The sequence below is a fragment of the Andrographis paniculata genome, unplaced genomic scaffold, assembly GCF_009805555.1.
Source record: "Andrographis paniculata isolate CXL003 unplaced genomic scaffold, ASM980555v1 Contig37END, whole genome shotgun sequence".
In the NCBI taxonomy this organism is placed as follows: Eukaryota; Viridiplantae; Streptophyta; class Magnoliopsida; order Lamiales; family Acanthaceae; genus Andrographis; species Andrographis paniculata.
In genome coordinates this window covers 5,062,704-5,081,967 of record NW_026137570.1, presented here as the reverse complement: position 1 = coordinate 5,081,967, position 19,264 = coordinate 5,062,704, and the positions used below count along the sequence as shown (strand labels likewise).

Sequence of the window (19,264 nt, the reverse complement as noted above, 5' to 3'; positions counted from 1 at the left end):
AATGATTTAAATACAAAATGGAAACTGCTAGCTAACAGATTTGTTAAGACTCTAACTAACTGAGCTAATAACCTAACAAATTAAATTAACAAAATCACGCGACAGTCATCTATTGTCAATAGCTTTTGGAATCTTCTCTTTTGAAGAGGTGACAGTGGGCTCATTCATCAAAATAAAACACCCAAACATGAAGTTTATTTATTAAAATATGAATGAATCCCTCGCGCGCACATTCATTAACTCCGTGGCTTAAAAACACAATCGCCTGCATATGCATGTATACATTATGATAATTAATCAGATAATGTCTAATCAATCTCTAGCTCAGGGAGCCAGCAGCAGCAGCCTAATTAAACAAACTCCAAGGAAATACAATCATATGTATATATATAATTAATTGTATATATTTTACTAACTGAATCGAAGGTATATATGTGCGTGTGTAATTATTGAATTGAATGAGGTAGGTGCTTAATTGATTATAGTTCGGTGTGGGTGTGGGTGTGATGATCTGCTGCTGCTAACTTGTGGTGGTCTTGGGAAGATGAGGAAAGGCAGTCAGCTGAAGGCTGAACATAACCGTAGCCGAAGCCTGCAGCGGCGTGGCAGTATGTCTCCACAGAGCCGTCGCTGCTGCGTAAGTTGATGTTGTTGAGAACAATGTTGGTGCAGGGAACGCTGTCGCTGCATGCAAATTTCATTGCCTTCTGGCTTCTCGAATTCCCGGTTATGTTGCGGTACATGATTGAGCTTATTTCCACCGCCGAACTCTAAATACATAGTTGCATTGTCACATGATCCAATGAAATATTATTCAAATGAGTTATTAATTACTTAACTGACCTGATTTTGACAGGCAGTTGGAGAATCGCAGTAGAACTGGTCTATGATGATGGGGTTTGAGACATCATCCATCCTGACGTTCTGGTACCGGACCGACCTCACATGCCCAGACCCTCCCTACCAAACCAATATATTTTCAATAATTGGGAATGATAGAAAGACAGATGGATAATATGTGGAATAATAATACCTGCCAAGTCTTGATTCGAAGGCCATTGGTTGTACCTCTGAGGAACGCTTTTTCCAGCACCACTTTCTCAACTATGCCGATGGAGTTGTCCTTTCCCAGGCTTCCTATGCTGCATCCATATAATTAGTCAAATAAATAATTAATCAACAACAAACACACCCATTCAGATTCAGGTCTAAATCATTATGTATTGATTATCAAACAATTAATTATTCACTTTCGGAATTAGTAATGTGCTCCTGCTGTCTTTGCTTCAAAGCATGCTATACTAGGCTAATTTGAAAACTACTTGCTGCCGGCCTACCTACCTATATTTGTACTAACACCATGCAATTTACTTACAAGTACAACCAACCCATGCAAGCATGCATAGTTGTTATTTATGTTTTCACCTGATTCCATGGCCGGGCCCACAATATATGTTCTTCATCTTTATTCCATAGCTACCATTCACAATTGAGATGCAGTCATCTCCTGCACATGAAATAATATTACTTGAAAGACATGGAAATTATTTATTTACTTTAAGCTAAGCTAGCAAGCTAGGGAATTATATTAATAATAATAATAAAGAAATGAAATGAACCAGTTCCAATTTTGCAGGTCTGGAGAATGACATCAGTGGAGTCAGAAATATGGATGCCATCAGTGTTGGGACTGTCCTCAGGAGCTGAAACTTTAAGATTGATCAAACGCACTGAGTCGGACCGAGAAACAACAAAGTTCATCTGCTGCCCGTTTTGGATTGTGATGCCCTTCACCCTTATAGCTGAGCTCGAATCGATGGTCAATGCCTAATTCAATATTCATTACTTTACTTCTTTCTTGCCTAATTGATGAATTCAATTTATTTATAAGGTGGGAGAAGGAGGACCTCACCGTGGGAGCTCCTCTGCATGGCTGATCCATCCATGGACGACAACAGATCCCGCCATATATATATATAAAAGTGATCATTGTAGCAGGTTAGCAGCAACACACATTTATATGAGAATTAATAGATTATGTGTGTACGTACATTGGACTTGTTCTTCTTGCAAGATGCTGCCCACCATTTGTGACCCACCCCATCAATGACACCCTTTCCTTGGAAACGGGCATTGGTCAAATTGGTAAAGGTGAGCCAGTTGCGTGGATTCTTGGGGTCCCAATTCTTTGGCTCATCTGGTGCCACAATACCCCCATCGATCTACACGCACACTACACATATATAAATCTATATAGAAAAAGAAAAGATGTATGTGGGTAGATTGGTTTATACCTGGACAATCAACTTATCAGCACAAGGTCCTCTAAACCTGGTTGCATTGAGCAGATACCGACGCCCTTGAGGAACCAACAGAACTGATTTTGGTGTAGAACAAGCTTGTTTCCAAGCATTCACAAAGGCCTGTATGTATGTATGTATGTATTGGGGGGTTTATGATGAATGCATTATCTGTATTGTATTGTATTGTATTGTAATTTGTATAATACTAGTGTAATATATATATCTTGCTACCTGCGTATCATCGGATGCTCCGTCTCCAACAGCACCAAATGCATCCACATTCACAAGAACTCTGTTCCCACGCTCAACCCAGGACCTCCGACTCCAGCTGCAAGACCTCGCCTCCCATTCATCATCATCATCATCATCGTCGTCGTCGTCATCGTCATCGTCATCATCATCATAATCATCATCGTCGTCGTGATCATGGTGCCAGCTGTCTTCTGTTTGATCTCCATCGACTTTAAGGTCACCAGAGATCCCGCTGAATCTCATGTCATCAGAAGAATCTCCCGCGGCTGCTGCTGCTGCAATCCGAGCAACAAGGGAAAGAGCACAAACAATAATAAATATTAGTAACTTATTCATATTGTATATTGTGTAATCGATTGGATTGAGGTGATTCTGGTGGAAGAGGTGTGATAAACTTAATTAATTGATCACAAAACGTAATACGAGCAGTGAGTATATATATATATAAATATTATTTAGTGCATTATATTACACATACACAGATGCAGCTGAGGCTGAGGCTCCTAAAAGAGAAGAGAAGAGAAGAGAGAAGAGGGGATAATTGTGTGGGTGTGGGTGTGGCTTAGCTTGAAAGGACATGAAGGTGCAACATTTTTCAACACTACTTGAAGTGTAAGGGTATATATAAATTTGATGAATAACTTTGCTTTACTCCTCATCACTATATTATATATGTATGTATATATATGCACAATTGCATGATTCCAATTGATCTCTAATCTCTTAGCTACCAGCATTAACCTGACTTTGAGTTTCATCAAAACCAACCAACGAATATTATATGTATATGTAGAAAGGTTAATTATTTGGACCCTTGATCCTAATAACATGAGGTCCTCGTATGTGTAGTAATAACTTTTCCTTAAGATATATACTGGTTGGATTCCACCCAAACCACTGTTCCATCGACTTGTGATGTCTATTTACTATTATTAATATACTATTAATTATTATTTTTATTTAACCTGCCTAGGTAGAATATGTCTATTTTTAGCATGATTCTTGTTTATATATATTATTATCATATATATATACCGTGTATTATTATAAATGATTTTATGTTAATAATAAATAAATATTTCTATTTTTCTTATATTATTGTATTCTTTAGAAAATAATATATCGATTATAATTATATTAATATATTTTTAACATTAAATATAATTTACTTTTTAAATTCAAATATAAAAATCAACATTTTTTTAACATTATTAAATATATAATATTTACAATAAAAAAAACTATCCAAAAAAATTCAAATTTAAAATTCTTCAAATTAAAACCACGCAAGGATAAAACTCTAGTGGTTTTCTGAATTTGTTAAAAACTAATTTTAAAATTCCAAAAAATCTAACCGTGGTTTCTAAAAAGGTTGTCCATCTCCTTTAAATCTCACTAACTGGCATTATATTTTACAGGAATTGACTGTTATTCCCCTATTTATATTTTTAAATTTATTTTTATTTGTTTTAGATTTACTTTCCGTCTCTACTCCTCTTTCTTCTCTCTATGCACATAACTCCCATCTTCTTCTTCCTTCTTCTAATTTCTTATTATTTTTATAATAATTAATAATATATAATAATTTAAATTATAAATATATTATATTATTAACTATATATTTTTACTCTAATTCATTATCCAAATACACATCCATGAGGCCCGCAACAAATTGCCGCCATTTGACTGAGTACTCTGTTGACCGTGGTTTATTTTTGTGTCAAACCATCCTATCAGCCACGATCTCCTCGGCCACTTTTTCATATGTTGTCCGCATTCCCGAGGGTGCCCTTGTTGACTCGTTCTTGCTCGAGTCTTGAACATCTTCACGATATGGTTTTAATAGACTGACGTGGAATATGGGGTGGAGCTAGGGGCTCTGGAAGCTCGACCTTGTATGCCACCTCGCCAACCTTCTTCCACACCGGGAATGGGCCTTCATATGTCTGATACCACTTGTAACGGGTTAGATCGCAACAGGTTGTTCTCTCTGCTTTTTTTTTTTTTTTTTTTTTTTATTCTTCTTCCCTAATTATTTTCTTTATTCCTTCTTATTTTCTTCTCCCTTCTTCTCCTTCACAATAGCTACCACTGCACTTACTTCTTTTTGTATTTTCTTTTCCCCAATTTTTTCTTTATTCCTTTTGTTTCCCTCCTTCACCGTCAGCGGTTCAAAAAAAAATATAAATAATGATTGAACCGCCGGTTCAAACCTTAGCAGTTTGGCAAATCCCGAAATCGAACCGTCGGAACCATTTCCAGTTTGAATCCTGATTTGAACGGACTTTTTGGAACCGGGTAGAGAAGTTCTTTGAGATTGATTTCTTATATTTTTGGGTTGGGTTGGGTGAAAAGGGAAGAAAAAATCGGTGAGCAAAATGTGAGCAATTACCTACGGCATTCTTGTTTCCATCTTCGTTCAATCCATTAATTGCGTTCTAAATAGATTTAAGTTTGATTTTCCCCAATTTTTTGGCCGTTCTAAAAGCATAATTTTTTGATGGAATGAAAAAATTGAATTTACGAGAGATTAGTTTCTAACTTGTAGAAGAGAAAAAAATAAAAAAAACTTGCAAAAGAATATGGAGAAAGAAGCCGGGGAAATAAGGTGAGTTCTAAAACAATATCTTTCTGATGGAATGAAAATTTTAAATTTGTGAGATATATCATTTTACAAAAAATCGCAAAGAGTCATTTCTATTATTTATGCTTTCTTTGTTATATCCAAAATTTCGCTTCTTGGCGGCTAATGTGTGTTAGGCCTATCGGAAGGATAAAAAAAGGGTAGATTCTCGACTAAAAAACATCTATGAGTTAGTCTTGCATAAGATGGATAGGTGAACAAAAATTAATATAAATAAAATAAACCTAATAAGGCCAAAAAGACAAATAGAAATTAGAGAAATTCAACACAAATGAGAGGAATATAAAAAATAGCAAATTATATAATTTCTCCTTGTATTTTACTAAAATGTGTAAAACATTCAATGTTTTATTTATTATTTGAAACCCTTTGTATTAATATAAAATTTGCACGAAATACTCTTTTCGTCCAAAATTGATATTTGATTGTAAATATGAACTCAATAACACAAGTTTTTATAAAAATAAAAGAAACAATATATCTTAAATAATTTTTTTAATAAAATAAATAAATAAATAATTGATTAATCCTTCGTTTTATAATTTTTTAGAGATAAATTGTTATTTTAGTTTTAAAAAATTATAAAAATAAATGATTGATCAATTATTTATTTATTTATTTTATTCAAAAAAATTATTTATGATATTTTAAGTTTTTTATTTATATAAAACTGTAATTTAGATCTTTATTTAGCATCAAACATCAGATTTGGACAAAAAGTATTTCGTACAAATTTTATATTAACAAAATGAGGTTTCACGCAATAAATAAAATATATCAATAAATAAAATAAGGAGTATTTTGTGCATTTTTACTAAAAACACAAGAAGTGTTATATAATTTACTCTCTCTATATATATATATAAGATAAATTTGCATTGAATTAAAGAAAGAAAAGAAAAATACATTGCATAAAAAATAAAAATAAAATAAAATAAGGGAAATTTGCAAAAAATGTCCTGAGTATAAGTCCAATTATCATTTTTGAACATTATTTTCTAATTTCGCAATTTAGAACATTATATGTACTCCGGACATTATTTTTGTTATCCGGCGCCGGAAAAACGCACATGACAGTCACGTGCGCCTTCGTGGCATGACCGGCGCATACGTAGACGTCGCCATTGCATTGCTGTCGTCCGTGTGTTGTTGGACAGGTGATGTGGAATTATTTTTTTTCACTTTCGAAATTTAGGACATTATGTGTACTTCGGGTATTATTTTTGTCCTTCGGCGTTGGAAAAAAATTTGTTCTTGGTTTTTTCTTTTATTTCAATTTGGTCCAATTGGATCAAATTGCAAATATGTTATTTGTAATTTAGTCCAATTGGGACAAATTAAAATTTTTAAAAATTAAATAAAAAATTAATTCCATGTCACATGTGTGATGATCCTAGTACAAATTAAGTTTTGGAATCAGGGGACAAAAATAATACTTTAAGAACACATAATGTCCTAAATTTCGAAAATGAAAAACAAAAAAATTCAACGTCACATGTCCAACGACCACGCAGGCGACAACACAGCAACGACGACGTCCACGTATGCACCGGTCATGCCACGAAGACACATGTGACGGTCACGTGCGTTTTTCCGGCACCAGAGGGCAAAAATAATGTTCTAAATTGCGACAAAGGAAAAAAAATGTTCGAAAATGATCATTGGGCCCATATACAGAACATTTTTTTTTTGCAATTTTCCCTAAAAACAAATGATAGAAAAAGGATAAGTTTGTCGTGTCTATCTTAGTCGTCCTCTCCCTCGGGCAAATTGTCATCTCTATAAAACTCCATCTTCTTCTTATTTTAATTATGCCAATTAAGCTCCCATTACTTCATCATTATGTCCTTCATCAAAACTTCATTAATCTCCTTTGTAATTTTCTTATTTAGTGAATCATTGATTCTCACATGCAATCTACCCCTTCATTAAATATTGTCAAAACTCGTAAAACTCCATTTATCCTCTTAATATTTATCATAAAACCTCCTTATTTATTAATGCTCACCGTAAAATTTCTTTATGCTTCCATTAATGACACATTCCTTACCATGTATCTTTTCATATCTTGGCGTTCCTAGGCTTAGGCTTCCAAAGTTCTTGGACCAAACACATTTTTCTTGTTCCTTTCATTTGGGTTATTTTGGAGCTTTTCCTTTAAAGCCTTGAGTTTTATTATCCAAATAAGGCCAAGTATCAATTCAACTCAAGGAGGATTCATTTTATAGACTTGCATTGGGCTCTCCTTGCTTCCTTGGCCAAGTCCTCCATCGATATGGCCTTCCGTCCATCAAATCTTCCATCAATTGGGCCTTCCATCCATCCAATTTTGATTCCTCTAAAATCTACTTGATTCCTCTCCGGTTCCTCTGACATCGGATCGAATCCTTTGGCAAATGATAACACTTTAGGAGCATGCACTTGGTGTTCTTTCATAATTGAAAAGTATTCTTCAATTTTCTAGTAGGTTGGTTGCTATTTTTTAAAAACCATAAATATAATCCTAAATTCTTTGGTATCCAATGTGGGCCATGTTCATCAATTAAATTGTTAGTCTGTATTATATATTGAAAATCAAGATAAAAAATCAAAATAAGATTAGATAAGAATCGAATTACAGTCTCGTGTTAAACGCAAATTCCTTAAATGAAGTTCGACCTGCTACTGATCACTCCTCAGTTTAATTGCAACAAATTTTATTTTATCTCATAATTGATTTTAATCGGCCAATTATAAAAATAATCTTATATATATATATCACAAGTCCAAGTATGTAAGCTCAAGCCAATACTTCTTATGAAAAATACTTCTCTAAAATCTTCAATTCTTCTGGTCTGTTCATTGTGGAATTTTTTTATTTCAATTTGTTCGAAGAGTTTTAGGAGATTCAAAAATATTTTTAAGATACAAAAATGATGTATGTATAAAATAAAAGCAATGTCGTATGTATTCATGTAGTAACTCTAAAAATTTTGTAAAAAAAAAAAAAAAAATCTTTTTAACCCGTGAGTATCCAGATCGAATTCAAGGATATGCGAATATCCTATATTTAATTAAAAAATGTGTAATGAGTTAATGCAATCAAACATTATTTATGGGCTATTTAAATATTTAATTTTGACTAAATTAATTTTATTTAATAAGTATTATTTATTTAAATAAATATTTATAAGATGTCTATTATTATACAGATGAAATAATGCTTGAAAACTTGTTTGGAGTCCAAAATTGGCCTTAAAAAGTGAAAAAAATGGCTTTGGGAGCGAGAAAATAGTCACCGGCGTGAAAGTCAATGGTCAACGCAAAAAAGTTAACGAGCGAAAGTCAAAGCCAACCGTTGCGCAGAATTTGAGCGGTGGCTGGCGCCGAAAGCGATGGCGGCTGCACGGAAATTTAAGCGAAGCGGAATTTTATGTTCATTAATCCGTGAGCGACGGCTACATTTATGAGTGCAGAAGGCCATACATGAAAGTGAGCGAAGCGACGGCTGGCGCGGACTCCGTGAGCGACGGCTGCATAGGTGTGCGCGAGCGCGGAAGGCGAGCGACAACTGCATTTCTGTGTAGCAATTATTGTCCAGGTTCCCCCAACTCCTACATTTACTATACTCTCCTAGCTCTCTTAATTAAATTTCTGCACTACTTTTTAGCCAATTTTTGGCTATTTTTGTGTAATTTTTTATTTTAGAACCTTCTAGAAAATAGGTAATTATTAGTAGTTATATTAGTAGCATCTCAATTTATAGAACGCATTCGGTTGATGAAAGACAGATGCCCGACCGTCATTGATCAGGGAGAAATGACTAATTTGGTGCTTCGTAACATGCACACCAGGCTGAGGGTGGCTTTGACGGCTCACGATATCCGGGATTTGGCACAACTTTCGTTAAAGGCAGGACGGTTGGAGTCTTTGTTTAAGGGAAAAAACCAAAGTCTAAGGAGAAGAAGATTCCAACAAATGGCCAGTATGGGGTAGACACGTATACTCCTGAAGCAGCCGACTGCGAGGAAATATAAGAGATGGCCGCTGAAGTCGTTAAAGGGAAGCTTTATGCCTGTCCCAAATTAAAGCCTACGCCCAGGACAGAGACAAACAAGAATCAACCTACTTTTGATACTTCCAATACTGACGACATTTTTGATATACTATTGGCTGATGGACAAATCCGTATTCTGAAAGGACAGAGGTTGGCCACCAAAGAAAAGATCAAAGGGTGACCATACTGTAAGTGACATAATTCGTTACACATAATACAAGTCAGTGCACCTATTTTCGAAAAGAAATACAAAAGGCTATCCGAGAAGGAAGATTCAAGTATGTCACTCTAGGGTTTAAGCAACAACCATTTCCGAAAGTTACCATGGCTACCATCGGCATAGGAGGAGGACATAAGTCTAGGGAAATGTTGGAAGTTCCAACTAGAGTAGCCAAAAAATGGGACCACTTGGATGGTACCTTTGAAGTTGAGGTAAAAAATGCAGCGTTCGTACGTCCTAGGTCCATGCGCAAGCCCCAACCACCGTAGGAAGATGGATGGAACCGGAAATGGAAGCCTTTACCCATCAATATCGACCCAAGGTTCCCTGGGATGAATCGTACGCATATTAGTAATGCTAAGCGAAGTATGCAGCTATGCAAGGGAAACGGCCGAAAACGGTCGGAGTAAGTAGAATATTGGGAATTGTAACCAGGAGGCAAAAGACAGACGTCAGGAGCAGGTATTAAAAGAAGTTCCCAAATAAAATGTTAGCATTCTGAGTCGAACAAAGAAGGAACGCCCTCTTGCAGAAGTAAGGAGATGTTTTAGGTGTGTTTTTGCCATCAAATCAATAGGGATCCCGAGATAGATATTGATTTCGGGCCCAAACCAATGGTAGTTGGAATTTTTTCACCGAACAAAGTGCGGGACTTGTTGCGATTGAAGCAAGTTCCTTCCAAAAGAGAGATAGACTCCAAGGAGAATCGCGATCAAGTTACCAACGCTTTCACAGTAAGGATGTTGGGCATCCATCAAATAGATGAAGAGCCAGTATGAGCTCATCTATTGGATGACCCAGTGCCTGAAAAGGAATGGGCTTCGCTGAGTCCATATGAACCACTCGAAACAACTCGGTTTATTTTCCCACGGATGCCTTAGGAAAAGGTTTCACATTTGAAGCCCCTTTATGTGGATGCGCATATTTATGGGAAGCCGGTAAGTAGAGCTTTTATTGATAATGGTGTAGTATTTAACGTTATGTTTTCGAAAACCTTGTACAAGCTAGGGAAAAGTGTATCTGACCTCACACCGGTAGACATTGAGATGACCAGCTTCACTGATCAGCTGACCAAGCCAAAGGGCATGATGGCTTCTCCTATAGAGGTAGGCCCGAAGACTATTTCTACAATTTTATTTTTTTTTGTGGTTGAAGCGGATACCACATATTATGTTATGTTGGGGAGAGACTGGATTTATGCGTCTTAGTATGTTCCGTCCTCGCTTCATCAGCAATTGATGTTTTGGGAAGGAAATTGAGTTCTCACCATGGAAGCTAGAAAAAGTCCCTTCTGTCCTTCCGACACTGTTGAAGAGGCTGTTTTTTACACAAGAAACTTCCCACCCATTTCTCAAACAACATTGGTAAATGATTATCCATGGAAGAGCTTTAAGCTTTCCAGTCACGGGTACATGTTCTCTTAGAGAGAACAACTTTCAATGGTTAATAAAAGCCAACAAACGCTTTTCCTTTTAAAGATTTGATGAGTTATTCGGATACTACTGACTATAAAGGTATTTGCAGTCTTTTCTTTGAACAATTAATGTTTAAGTTAAGAAATTCAACGACGTAGTTTGATATTCAAAACCAAAACAGCCACTTTAAATATTCTAATCTTCTGAAGAAAACAGAGTCAACTCTAACGACATAGGATCCATTGGAGTAATTCAATCTGGGACCGGAAGAAGCCCCACGAATCATTCGTGTCAGCAGGCTTTTGTCGCAAATTCAGCAGAGAATTCTTGTGGATTTAGTTTGGAAGCACGTCGAGTGCTTGGCTTGGGATTATGCGGAGATTCCAGGGCTAGACTGAGGCTTAATCGAACATCAGTTCCCCATCAGGGCAGGTTTTAGGCCTTGTAGACAAGCCCCCCGATGGGTCTCACCAGAGCTGATGCCAAAAATTAAGGAAGAAATTGAGAAGTTCTTAAAGGCTGGATTCATTCGACCTTGCATATATACGGAATGGTTGGCTAACATAGTTTCAGTAACAAAGAAGAATGGCAAGATTAGGATTTGCATCAATTTTAGGGATTTAAATTTGGTCACCCCTAAGGATGAGTATGTCATGGCAGTAGCCAATAGACTCATAGATTCAGTAGCAGGTCATCAGATTCTAAGTCTGATGGACGGATGGATACATAGGGTATAATCATATTTTTCTGACCAAAGAAGATATCCATAAAACAAAAGATACCCTGGAGCTCTTGGGATCTATGAATGGACTGTAATGGCATTAGGTTTGAAAAATGCAGGGGCTACTTATCAAAGGGCTACGAATACCATTTTTCATGATCTAATAGGTAATTCCATGGAAGTATATATCGACGATGTCATCGTCAAGTCAACTGACTTTGAACCACATTTATCCGATCTTGAGAGAGCGTTCGTCCGAATGAAAATAAACAATCTGAAGATGAACCCGATGAAGTGCGTTTTCGGGGTTTCAGCTGGAAGTTTTTCGGTTTTCTTGTACACAGAAAAGGAATTGAGGTAGATGCTAACAACTCTAAGGTTGTGTTGGCTATCCGCCCCTATGAGACCGTCAAGGAGATTTAGAGCATGCTCGGGAAAGTAAATTATTTAAGAAGGTTCATAGCCAACACGGCAGGTAAAATGAGGCCTATTACGAAGCTCTTGAAGGCCAAAACAACGTCCGATTTTATTTGGGGGGAGGAGCAACAAAAGGCCTTAGATGCAATTAAGCAAGCTCTTACCAACCCACCAGTTTAAGTGCCACCTAGACTCGGTCGGCCACTCAAACTTTACCTAGCAAATACATACGACGTGGTGAGTTACCTTCTGGCGCAGTATTGGGTTGACGGCAAGGAAAGAGCAGTGTTCTACCTCAGTAAGACATTAGTTGGACCCGAACTCAATTACACTATCCCTGAGAAGATGTGTTATTCGTTGGTCTACACATGTACCAAATTGGAGCATTATCTTTTTTCCAAAAGAGACTGAGGTAATTTCCAAGTTCGGTATTGTTAAGTTAATTCTTCAGAGGCCTAACATGCATGGAAGATTGATGAAATGGGCAATCAAATTAGCCCCTTTTGCGTTATCATACAAACCCCTGAAGGCGGTCAAAGGCCAGACCATGGCCGATTTTTTGGCAGAATTCTCCCAAACGGATAAAATAAATTATGATCGTGAATTTTTGATCAGTGTCAGACCATGGGTATGTACTTCGATGGGTCCAACACTCGGGAACATTCAGGAGTTGTAGTAGTTCTGGAAGGCTCGGGGGCCAAATGGATCAAATTTTTTCTGCAGTTAGAAACTATGACTCATAATTCTACAGAATATGATGCCCTAATCTTGGGCTTGAACGCTCTTGTGAAGAGAGGCGTTTAGTCAGTGATCATAAAAGAGGATTCTCAACTTGTTATCAATCAGCTTTTGGGTTAGTATGCCTGTAACCTTCCTCGTTTGAGAAAATACAAGGACATAGTAAGTAGACTACTAGGATTGCTGAGGTTACGATCGAGTACATTTATAGAGTGGAGAACCGTTGGGCAGACGAGCTGGAACAAAATAGCCATATGGCGTACCAGGGTATTAATTGTGTGACAGGGGAGGATCCCGATCATGAGATTAATAGTGTGGATTAGAGAACGGAGATTGAGGATTATTTGAGGAACCCGGATACCTCAGTTTTGGTCAGTGTCAGGTTGAAGGCTCTACGTTTTTGCTTAATCGGTGAGTCTCTATATAAAAGGACGGTGGAAGATATTCTTCTCCGTTGTTTGGGATCTGAAGAATCGGTTGATGTTATGCATGAGGTCCATGATGGGATTTGTGGTGCCCATCGAGCAGGTCTGAACATGAGATGGGTCATTCATCATCTGGGATACTTTTGGCCCAAAATATTCGAAAATTGCATAAAGTTTGCTAAAAATTGTGAGGAATGTCAAAGACATAGGCCGTTGAATCATTTGCCCAATGTGGAATTGCAAGCGATGATCGAACCATGGCCGTGCAAATCTTGGGCCATGGATATTACCTGGAAGATTCACCCATCATCATCCAAGCATTATTGTTTTATTTTGGTGGCAACTGATTATTTTACCAAGTGGGTGGAAGCAATCACTTTGAAGAACGCGCCCAACAGGAAGTGATTGATTTTGTTCGGGAACATATTATTTTCCGCTATGGGATTCCGCACACTATTGTGACAGACCAGGGGCTCATGTTCACTAGAGAAAGGTTCGTGAAATTTATGGCAGAATTTAATATTAAGTTGCATCATTCTTCGCCGTATTATCCACATGCGAATGGACAAGTTGAGGCTGCAAACAAGATCATCATCAATATTATCAAAAAGATGATTAGCAATCATCCGAGGAGATGGCATACGTGTCTGCCATAAGCTCTGTGGGCATATCGGAACAGCTGGAATTCGGCCACTGGGTTCTCGCCGTATCAGTTACTTTTGGGCACGATACTGTCTTGCCAGCCGAAGTTAGAATACCTTTCGCTTGAACGGATTTGACCAAAGTTGGTGACGGAAATGATATGAGGCAAAAGATGCTTCAGTAATTGGAAAAGTTGGACGTGTCTCGAATGGAGGCTATCGACTATATATATTTGGAGAGCCAGGTTCGAATGAAATATTACAATAAAAAGGTTAGTGCAAGGAACTTCAAGGAAGGAGATATGGTGTGGAAGACTATTTTACCAACCTACAAGAAAATAGATCAACTATGAAAGTGATCCCCCAATTGGGAAGGACCTTACATAATTCACAAAGAGATTGACAAATGAGTCTTCATTATTATGGACCAAGATAGAAAATAAGTACATGATTGCATTAACGTCAAATACTTGAAAAGGTATTACCCTGCCTTTTCAAGACACATGACTGACTAAATGGTCACTCTATTCGGAACCTAGAGGGGGGTTCGGGGCTGTGCGGAACCTAACTAGTCTTCATCAGGGATAGTGATGCATGGGGTATCCTCATCACCATCGGAGTTTAGGGCCCATGGTCCGACAGCTATTGGGAGATCTTCATCCAGGAGATCATCCAGTTCTGGGAGATACCTTTCCTATTGTTCCTGCATTTCCTTAAGGGTTCTTTCGGTCCTCTGGGAATGAGCACCCGTAAATGGGTAAAAACTGTTCTTTGCTGAGAAAATTCGCTTACCAACTGAGATCCGGTAGGATGGCCATGACGTGGTGTTCAATCAAATCCATGTGGTGTTCAAGGTTGGGGAAACGACTGAGCATATCTTTTGAGGTCTCGTAACTCTCAGTGACACGTTACATCAGACGAGTGGTTCGGTGTAAATTATGGTGTCCACTATGAGAAAACTTAAATTTGAAATTTAGTTGTTTAAGCACATGCAACAGATCTTCTGCATAAACGGAAACACGGTGTTGCCCAACCAAAAAGGGTTGTAGAACACCTTCCTAGTTTCTAATGGGGACGTAGATGCAAGGTTATTGAGAAGACATGTTGGTCTCGTGATCGAAGATTTCGGTCTGACAGGTACTGTTGTCAGGATTGAAGGTTGATTGCCTATTTATTCCATTGGTTGCCGATGTTTTGGCCTAGTTTGTGGGATTGAGATTTCAAATTAACCAAGTGTTGGCTCAAAACAAGGTAAGGCGTAAAAGACAATGTCCATTATAAGTTGAAAATTTACAGGGTCGTTACAAAAGTGAGTTGATTGCGGCCAGGATGTTTAACCACTTTTGGTTTAGCCTGGCCGCACTCCGTTGGGCAACCGAGGAAGTTCTTTCTGCCCACTGTCTGGCTCGGTAGATGATCTCCAGTTCATGTACAAGTGCTCTCCGGTTGTCTGATTGGCTTTGCACTATTTGATGTTTTTCGAACAGGCACTTGTCCAATTCGGCCAGCTCTATCTCTTGCCTTAACAGTTCTTGCCACCAACTCTCGATTTCCCGTCTATCTCTGTCTATGTCTGCAGAGAGCTATTCCCTGGATAGTTAGAGAATCATCACTCATTGTTGTGATCTACCTAAAGCCGAATCCAAGTCTGCTAAGGTGCGATTAATAGAGTCGGTCATGAGAGTCAGAGTTCCTGAGTGGCGGTCGATTGAAGAAGTGGTAAGTCTACAACAACCTCTGACAGTCCCTCGAGAATCCAGTTGAGCACTTGATTGGCAGGGGATCCGGCAGGCTGGTCACCCAGCAGACAAAGTAGGCTGTCCATTAGTTTATTTAATTCATCTTCAGTGAGGCTGGTAAGAGATCTCCCGACTATCTTGGAAATCGTCTGTCGGTTGTTAGCGGAAAGAGCAACGCGGAAAGGGGAGACAAAAATCCTGGGTCCTGTATAAAGAATTAAGAGTGAGTGTGTTGCGAATATGCTAGTAATAAAAGAAAATGCAAATTCAGCGATCTGGTCCTGAGTGGCCGTTTGGGCTGATAGGGCCAAGTACACGGATGGGTCGGACAAAACTTGAAGTCGTTGCGGAGCCGTCAGCGTTCGCGCTGAAGCTGCAGGAGAAAGGGCCGCTATTTCTTCCCTCATTTGGGATCGGGCGGCAGCCCCGCCAGTCAGCCCAACAAGGCACCCTTCGGGTGCATACGAGACCGATTCCTGAAATATGACAATAAGGAAAGCCGTGGGAGTTAAGTTATCATGAATGCACTAGCTTACCACGTATGACTCTTCATCTGGAATCTCACGTTAAGGGGAAAGAGGTTGCTCAGGAGCTTTTTCAGGCATTATTTGCAATTCGGCCGCTTTTGGCAGTCTTTATCTCTCTGCTGGTGATTCTGCACCTTGGTTGTTTGGTGATTGGCGGACCGTCCCCAATCCCTCTCCAGAAACTTCGACTAACTAGAAACTTAGCATATAAATACAACTCAAATGAGATATACATAGTTATTGAAAGCCAAAGGCTACCTGGACTAGGGGCCGGCCTCCGACTTCGGTAGGCACTAAGTGCTCAGAACGTGGAACATGGGGCAGACGAGATTTGCCTTTCGACCAGTGCCTCTATATTATGGTCAGTCATTGGCAAGTCGGTTGGTACAAGTGTTCGTGCGGCTGAAGTTGGGTTCGTCGGCACGTTGGTTGGACTGAAAATCGGGCTGGTAGCAGCTGGCGCAAGAGCAAGGTGTGATCAAGGAGAATGGGTAAGATTAAGGGTGTCCTGGAACGAGATTACCTGCTAGGGCTCGCTGTGCAGTGGATATTCGGAATTCAGGGAAGAGACTCATGTCTACTTGTAGAGAGGCCAGGTAATCTCTCCCGCTTTACGTTGCTCCTCTGAGCTCGCTGGCTGGGCCGTTGCTGGGGCTTTGGCCTTTTTTTGGGAAGAGCTAGCCCTACCAATCTGCTTCTCTCGTTTCCGTTTCGGTTGTGAGGCTCCCAAGGCAACCTGCCCCGTTAAATTTTGCGGCAGAAGAATCAGCTGAGACCCCGAATGGGTGGTCGGAGGGAAAAGGATCTTTACACAATCAACAATGGGCAGACCACAGACTAAGCCATCTCCGACCACCATTTTCGAAAGGCTGGGACGGTATTAGGGCAGTCACGGAAATGAGTGTAAATATGATTGATTAAATAATTGGTGAGTTGATCGGTGTATGGCTTGATGGCGTATTCGGCCACAACATTTTTGGCATGAGTTCGGACAAGGTGTGGGGTAAAGGTTAAAGCTGGGATGCCTTGACGACAGCCAAACTGATGCGCCAAGTAATGTGGGTAGGGGAATGCGGCATATGTCTTTTTTATTTTTTCGAGCTTTTTCCTAGCGAAAAGGGATCGAGGCTTTAGCGCCGCCTGCAAGGAATATTTGAAGGTCGGATGTGGAGATTCAGAGGATAGCGCATATGGAAAATGAATAGAAGGGGGAACATAGAAAGAGGGTGTGGCAAAAGCAGTAAGATGAAAATAGGAATAATAATTTGAATTTGTCAAATCGGTTTCCAAAATAGCTTTAAGGGTGGTCTCGGGGTCTTTATGATGTTTTCAGTCAGAACAAAGGAAGAGGATATATTGACCGAATGATATATCCGAATTGAGAAGAAGAGGTGGCTGTCCAAAAAAAAAGGAATGGAAGTACAGACGGTGCCAGAGTTTCAAAAACCAAATCGGACCGGAAAAGACGGTGTCAAGTTTGGTGGAGCTGGACAGTTTTGGGCAGGTTTTGGAAAGGCCCTCATAAAGGCTGGCAATGAACAAGGTACCGATTGAGAGAAATCGGCCCTGAGCCAGGTGAATTGCGATATCAGTATGGGTGTAGGTGATGGATTTGGAAGAGGGGCATATTACATATCTATTATGACCAGAATATAGACACGTATAAGAAAGTTGTACAATAAAGATAAAATGCTGAACTCGGAGAGAACCATGTATCTGCAGAGCCAGTACAACAGAAAGGCAACATGTTCTTTATCGGTCACCGGAGTGCCTGTCGCCCCACAGTGCAGTTTTACAAAAGGTCCCCAGGCCACGACTTTGTTGCACAGGGATGCCTTTATCGCCCAGCCGGGGTGGTCGGATGCTGGTTCTTGACTGATTAGGGTTTCGATTACCGGATCCTCCCCTACAATCGGAAGATGGGCGATCATGTTGACATCCATCAAGGTCGGGCCAATTGGCCCTGACGGCAGCAGAAACGCACTAACTTCCAGATCCCATAAAGTAGTCATGGCGAGAATTAGTGTGTCTTGAATGTTGAAGCTTTGGCAAGACAACAAAATCGCTTTGTCTAGCCCTTGCTGCTTCTATTGCTTTCCGAAGCTTTTCTCCATTTTTTCATACCAGGTACAAAATTCATCTTTGGGATCCAAAAGATTGGTCTTGATTCCGTCCCAGAGACGGGCGGCATTGAAGGCTCCGTCATAAATGGCGACGTGGCGGTTGTGTTGTAGAAAGTTAAGCGTAGGAGCTCCCTCAGAAACAGTGGAAACGAAGGGACGCACCACTGGAGTGATGGTAGAAGACGGATTCATCGCCAGTGGTGGAGCGGATTCATCAAAAGGGATGAGGGTGGTTATCTCCATGGGTGTACACACAAATGGCTAAAGTGAGTAATGAGAGCGATGGACTCAACAGGGTTTTTTCGGAAGAGGTAGGGAGAGGTATGTTGGCGATGAAAGGTTTTGTATATTTCCCTCCGCTTTTCGACGGTCATAATGATGATGGTGCAGACCTGGGATAGAGGAAATAAACCATCATGTCAAAATCACCGTCTTCGAGATGTGACTCTTAATATTCTCTGGGAGAGGAGGTAAGTTGTTGAGTTACGAAAAAATGGTGCCTAGGGTTTCGCTCCACGGGCCCATTAGGAAAAAGTGGGCCAACAAAGCCAAATTAAGTATAGAAATATCTTGCAGTGCAATTCGACAAGGCTGGTATTAAGGTGTGATGGGCTGAATGATTGAGAACTAGGAAGCACTGATTGAATGACTGGGGTATCCGAAAGCCAAAGAGGTGCACTCTTTGAAGTAACCGATTCTGGTTATTGGAGGTTCGGGAGGTAACCATCTGACGGTTACCCATAACCGGGTAACCGAATTCAACTGTTCGGAATTGGTGCGGACGAACGGAAAAAAAATGGGAACAGAAGAACACAAGGGAGGCCCAGTACAAATTTGAGATGCTAATTTCCTTTTAACATTACTTTTATTTAATGTAGAGATTTCGAAATTCTGTTTTAACAACTCTAGTGCTTAGGAATTCGTATATGATATCAGGCTAACTCATCAAATTCAAAGGTCTATCATTCTTTTTTTTAATTTTACTTTGCTTTGTTGGATTTCCCTGGCCAACAATACTATTTCAAACATCAGTAATATATAACCGGCAAGGAATATAGTCAAA

The 19,264-nt window shown here is 39.3% G+C and overlaps 1 protein-coding gene across 1 annotated transcript; it reads right to left on the bottom strand.

Moving 5' to 3' along the window:
- Nucleotides 1-209: 209 nt before the first annotated feature.
- On the bottom strand, nt 210-3,012 carry LOC127250499 (probable polygalacturonase At1g80170). Its single transcript, XM_051273815.1, has 9 exons — nt 2,535-3,012; nt 2,295-2,423; nt 2,052-2,222; nt 1,913-1,933; nt 1,620-1,827; nt 1,426-1,507; nt 1,034-1,142; nt 844-960; nt 210-770 (listed from the first exon to the last, which is right to left on the bottom strand). Exons 1-9 carry the CDS (start codon nt 2,889-2,891, stop codon nt 480-482), a joined length of 1,485 nt encoding a protein of 494 aa, XP_051129772.1. The 5' UTR covers nt 2,892-3,012; the 3' UTR covers nt 210-479.
- Between the last annotated feature and the right edge of the window lie 16,252 nt (nt 3,013-19,264).

Coding starts and splice junctions, on each gene's coding strand:
- LOC127250499 (XM_051273815.1), bottom strand. CDS start 2,891: ATGAATAAGTTACTAATATTTATTATTGTTTGTGCTCTTTCCCTTGTT. Junction 2,424..2,534: donor GAGCATCCGATGATACGCAG/GTAGCAAGATAT, acceptor ACATACATACAG/GCCTTTGTGAATGCTTGGAA. Junction 771..843: donor CAACTGCCTGTCAAAATCAG/GTCAGTTAAGTA, acceptor CTATGTATTTAG/AGTTCGGCGGTGGAAATAAG.